The sequence below is a fragment of the Vitis riparia genome, unplaced genomic scaffold (genome assembly GCF_004353265.1).
Source record: "Vitis riparia cultivar Riparia Gloire de Montpellier isolate 1030 unplaced genomic scaffold, EGFV_Vit.rip_1.0 scaffold380_pilon_pilon, whole genome shotgun sequence".
Lineage (NCBI taxonomy): Eukaryota > Viridiplantae > Streptophyta > Magnoliopsida > Vitales > Vitaceae > Vitis > Vitis riparia.
This window is the reverse complement of record NW_023269672.1, coordinates 162,612-168,608: the sequence shown is the minus strand read 5'-3', so window position 1 is coordinate 168,608 and position 5,997 is coordinate 162,612. Positions and strand designations below refer to the sequence as shown.

Genomic DNA, 5,997 nt, shown 5'->3' with positions numbered 1-5,997 from the left:
TCATGTCAATATTGACACTTGATAAAGTGTCATTGTATAGGTAGAAACAATATTGACGCTCGTAATAAGTGTCATTGTACAGGTAGAAACAATATTGACACTCGTAATAAGTGTCATTGTATAGGTAGGAACAACATTGACACTCGTAATAAGTGTCATTATATGGCATGTTCAACGTTGACGCTTAAAAAAACGTCATTTTCTTGGATCCTCAACGTTGACGCTTATGAAAAGCATCATTTTATTGGTATCCTTAACCTTAACACTTATGAAAAGCGTCATCTTCTGCCTTTATCTAATTACCATGATACTTTTAAAAAGCATCATATTCTCTCATTTGAAATTGTAATATGCCAGAAAAGGAAATTAATGTCCTAATTATGCCCTGTTTTATAAGTTTCCACAAACAATTAATTCAACAATAAAAAATTAATTTAAGAAACTGCATAGACAAAAAGTAGCAATACTAGTAAAATTTACCTATTAACATCATACATTAGTAATTATGAATTTGTTTAGCATTAAATTAAGTTAAAGTTGTCTAATAAACCAGAAATTTTACAACTTCTTCAACATTGAGTTGTTCATGGTCCTTTGCTGCATCTAGTTCTACATCATTTTTCTTCAAAGTGCATAAAGATGGTTGCAACTCACTTTCTAGATGCTCAATTTGCAAAAATAATTGAAAGGGTTACATATTAGTATTGACAAATAGTTAATAAAAAACAACTATGTAAATGAAATGTGTCTATGCCAATTTTTTAAATTTCCAATATATATATTTCTTTTATTGCAATACATTTAAATATTGGAAGAAGTCAACAAACCCCAATAATATTGTTATGCCAAATTTCGAAATACTTTTGAAACTCTTATTCTAATTTTAAGAAAACCAACAACAAACTATTACCGGTGCTTTCCCAAACGCAATATTTAATTTTATTTAACTTGGGCTAAATGCAATAATTAATTTTGTCCAACTCTTGTTATCATTCATGTTCTAACCAAGAGTGAATGATGCCTTGCAGCCACGGTTATCAAAATATGTTGTTAGTATATCAAACTTGAGTTGAATGCAATAATTGATTTTGTATAGCTCATGTTATAATTCATGTTGTAAAACTAATAATAACCCAAACATGTTACCTCAAAATTCTTTGGGCAAAATTTTGAACTGCTTCGGGGTGTCCTTCATGTCACTAATCATTTTCGGGTCTGAATAAGCAAAAGCAGTAGTGATGTACTGAAGAGAATGACCTATGCCTTTCTGTACAACCTAAAGAATATATAATAAACAATTTAGCAGCAAATTAGATTCTTAAAAGTTTGTTTAACATATTATATTCAAACTACTTATTAATTTCAGAGAAGATTGGTAGCCAAGGGCAATACAATAATTGAGATAAATAAAGTAGGAATGCTACTGAAGAGAAATTAATTTTAGCTATAACATTATTATTAAATTAATTTTTCAATCTGACATGTAATGAATCCATGAAGAATTATACATGGCTAACACTTTATTGATTAAAAGAATAAAATAACATCAAAGATAACAAAAAAAAAAAATATCATATGGACAAAATGGTTCTTTTTATAAAAGTCATTAATAGGTTAAAAGTAAGATGACCTTGGTTACACTATTATGTCAAAATGACTAGTTCATTTCCTACAATTGTATTCAAGTTGATATCCTACTCAGACAAGGAAGCTCTAAAGGCCCTATTTAGGGAGAAAAAAGTGTTATTTTTCCCATAGGCTAATTTGTAAGAAGTCTTAATCTAACTTCCTATTTATTTTATTTTATTTTTTATGTCAAAGAAAATAGAAGTACATGATATTATAGACTTTAAGCCCATTAGTTTAGTAGGAGGCCTTTACAAGTTTAGATTGAAGAAATTTATAAAGCAAGTGATCTCAAATACCCAAAAAGCTTTTGTAAAGGATAGACATATTGCTAATACATACACACACATGTAATAAGGCTAAAGACTTCACAAAAATGAGCTTCAAAATGCAAGAATTTTTGTACCAATGCAATACTAAGATTTCAATAAATCCAACTAACAAGAATGTGTAGAGGAAAGGATGAAAGGTTGTGACACCCACCATGTCTACTAAGCTTCATCCATCAATTTGCCAATTACACATCAATCGAAATGGAGCAACCATTGGATCATCCACATTCAAAAAACTGCCAACTAGGAGTACCAAGATATTCAAAAAATTATGACTAAGAATAAATCCATTATATATAGAAATAACATTCACAAAATATTCAATAGATCTTTAAAATAATAGGAAGTTATATTAGACTATAGGTCACAAGGGGTACCTTCAAGCATGAGTAATGATTAATTGAGTCATCAGCATAATCCAATCTGAGCGAACTTCATTAATCTCCATTTCACTGAATGATTTTCTTCCATCAAACTGAATTGGAGTAACATAAACCATTCATTAAGTTTAATTGACCACTCAAATGCCATAGTAAAATGACCAACCAAATGAATTGAATTGAGTACAAACCTTTGATGTTAGTTGGTTTGGATTAGCAATGATTTCCTTCATGTATCTCATCACGTAATACCCACATTCCACACTACCCGGTTGTCTTGGGCACTATGATAAAAGTATCAATAATTACAACAAACAATAGAATGATATTCTTACTTCTTTAATATCTAGCCGATGATCATATTAAAAACCATCCATTTCCTAATTTTGTGTAACAAAGTAAGTGGTCAAACAATATATTTTAATCTAAATGAATAAGTACTTACAACCACTTTGACCCAAGTTGGCTCCCTCTTTGACGTTTTCTGTTTTTCTGGTGGGTTGATTCTAATTGCCCTATAAAAAAAAATAATGTTCTTCAACCTCTATGCATTGTATTAAAATATGAGCAGATACACACTTACATGTTAACTATCTCCTTAAGATCATCACATGGTTGAGAAGCCATTGGATCAAGGTAATATGCGATCATTCTCTTCATCTCTAGTGCCACTAAGACCCAGTGGAAACTAAATAAAAATGAAAAAAAGAAAACAGATGTGTTAACATATTATCCATAAATTAATACATCACAAACTAACTTACATACACCATATTGACATTTGGGGTAAAAGGTTACTCTGAATTGTATGGAATAAACATATATTCAGCATGCTTTGTATTCCTTAGTCGATTTGCAATAGCTCTTGACCTGTTTTCCTTGCTTCCTTCTCCCATTCCAGCTTTCGAAACCAATACTGGATTGACAAAAACATATCGTTCAACTTGCTTTGCATCAATCAACTTTCTATGCAAGTGCCTAGTTAAACCTCACATAACAAGTTATCAACAATCAATATAGGTCATTAGTAAATAATTTTTTTTACCTCAAACGAGTGTCAAGAGTCATTCAAAAATTATAAAATCCCTCACCAGATGTAGTATAAGATACAATTGGATGATACTTCTTTTGATGATATAATCATGTCCATATCTTCTTTCATCAGGAAGGTCTTGAAACTCTCACCAAAAACATCATTTGGGAAGTCTATAGGTTGTGCTCTCGAGCTTGCAAGCATAAGGCCAACCAATGCCTCAAAATTCTTGACATCTTGTGGTTTTTCACTTTTGGATTTCACTTCAACTTCATTTACTGTTTCTTTCTTTCCTTTCTTAGATGCCTGTATAATTAAGAACCATGGTACAAATCAAATTAAGTAGTTAATATATGGGGTTATAATAAATCTTGGTAATTAAATTTACTTACCAAGACGGGAGTATGGATGCTGACCAAATGAGCTGGCCACAAAACTTGGTAACCAATTGCAGCCCCAACAGTAGTAGTTTGTCCAGGAATAGGAATGGGAAGTGGTGCACTTGCATCATAAGGAACATCAACAACTACTAAATAGTTGGGACCACATTCAAGTATAATTGTTCCGCCACCCACTTTATTTTCCTTTGTCCCCATGGCCAGCTCACATTTTCTAACCTATAAAATCAAGTTATATTATTAGATATGAGCCATTATTTCCCTATTCCATACCTTCAACTCTACATCTTCAAATTAACACTAGTGAAGATTAAAAGCCATCTACAAGGTACATGCAAAAATTTGAAATATGAAGTAAGTAAAATAACATTGAAAATTTTGAAATGATACATGCCAATTATTATGTGGTTATATAAAGAATAGTTATTCTTAAAATAAAAGATGCTAGTAATGCATAATAAATCAAAATAATTATCAAATTATTAAACAGTTTTGTAATATATGAAATAAAATCCCATAGGATCGAATTATATAGCCAACATATTATCTTTTTTGTGAAAGCAGAAAATGGTAAAATAATATTTTGAGGACTACTTGATTTTCTTATATTGCAACACATAAAAAAAAAAAAGACCATGTATGCTACCACCAACAAGTGAATTCAATTCAAACAACAAAATTTACATAAATTATGTCTCCTATTGGACCAAACTCTATCACCAAATTAACTTTAATTAGATAAATACCTTGCTTTGGGGTTCTATTGGCATTGGTGGGGTTGCATCTTCAACTCTACGGATTGGCTTCTCTACTACTTCTGGTAGGAAAAGTTGTTTTTATTTCATGTTTGAACTACTAACATCTGAATGGGGAGTGACAACTCCTACTTGAGAGAGTTTTGCTAGCACTTCTGCCTGAAATCTTCTCTGTTCTTCTTGAGATGTTGCTATAAAATCCCTAACAGCACGATCTGCAGCAGTATTAAAATACTGATGAGGTGTATGATGCTTCCTTTTAGCCCTAACTCGACCACTATACTCATGAGTACCCAATGCTTCTACAAGTATATCATTACTCCCATTGACACTTCTACCATTCTCTTCAGACTCTTTCAATAGCTTGTCCTTAAAAACAAATGTTTATTATGAAGTTCAATTACAAATTTGTTATCATAAATAAGTTATTATAAATAAATGAAATTACGGTTTGAAAATGTCTACTTACTATTTTCTCAATCACTGGTATGGCCACTTCATCAAAGGTGCCATCCTTTTTTTCCCTTGCTTTCTTCCACAATATGCTTCGATCAATAGTTTCAGTTAACCCACTTGCAACCATCTTTTAAAAGTGGACAATGTATAATGTAATGAGCATATAACCCTAGTATGTATTATGTATAAAAAAAAAAATCAGAAACTATAAATTAGTATAAGCGTACCATCTCTTCCTCAAGACCAGCATATCCCTTCCTACTTAGATGGTGATTATAAATGTGTTTTTTTCTTCTTTCTTTTTGAACTTCTCGATAGTCCTATAAATTTAAAAATGTATTAATGAATATAAATAAGAGGTATGCAAAGAGTTGTAATTTTACCTTAAAGTTCTCAAACAATCTATCTTTGACAAACATTGTCCATTCTTCATCACGAATAAAAGTATATTTAATTGGTGGTCTTTTAAGGAGCTCTAGTTGGTCTTTGAAAGGAAGAATATACTTCACAGTTAGCATGCTCTTAAATGACCGAAAACACTTTCCAATTGTTAGCATACAATTCCTCCTGCTTTTTTAATTTATTGAAAAAGAAGCCTACACATTAATATCATACTTATTAGCAACTTCATATGGTTAGGAATGATAGATGTTTTGCATAAAGTTGATGTAGTTAAAAAAGGGTTACCTCAATGCAGTCCCATAACTTATCTTTCAACTCTTTAGGTACAACATGCCAAGTTTTATATGTTATTGGCACCATAGTGCGTGCTAATACGCCCAAGTAGCTTGTTAGATGAATAGCTGATTCTCCTATAAAAATGCCATCAAGATTGTTCTTAATCAACAACTTGATCCCTTTGCTTCTATTTTTGATAAGCATTGACTTCCGTGTCATTCCTCTGTGCTTCTTTTTTGTGGGTTTTTCTCCTTCCTCTGCATCCATTCTTGTAAAAAAAAAAAACAGTTAGCAAAAACAAAACTAATCAAGATTAGTTAAAATAATATTAGATATAAC

General features: G+C 31.1%; 1 protein-coding gene across 1 annotated transcript; it reads right to left on the bottom strand.

Annotated features, from left to right (window-relative positions):
* Positions 1-3,425: 3,425 nt before the first annotated feature.
* On the bottom strand, positions 3,426-4,588 carry LOC117909804. The gene is made up of 3 exons (XM_034823858.1): positions 4,516-4,588; positions 3,764-3,988; positions 3,426-3,677 (listed from the first exon to the last, which is right to left on the bottom strand). Exons 1-3 carry the CDS (start codon positions 4,537-4,539, stop codon positions 3,426-3,428), a joined length of 501 nt encoding a protein of 166 aa, XP_034679749.1. The 5' UTR covers positions 4,540-4,588.
* Positions 4,589-5,997: the final 1,409 nt, after the last annotated feature.

Excerpts from the sequence above, each read along its gene's own strand:
- LOC117909804 (XM_034823858.1), bottom strand. The coding sequence starts at position 4,539 with ATGCCAATAGAACCCCAAAGCAAG. Across the intron at positions 3,989-4,515 it reads CAATAGAACCCCAAAGCAAG|GTTAGAAAATGTGAGCTGGC; the intron begins GTATTTATCTAA and ends TTGATTTTATAG. Across the intron at positions 3,678-3,763 it reads GCATCCATACTCCCGTCTTG|GCATCTAAGAAAGGAAAGAA; the intron begins GTAAGTAAATTT and ends TTAATTATACAG.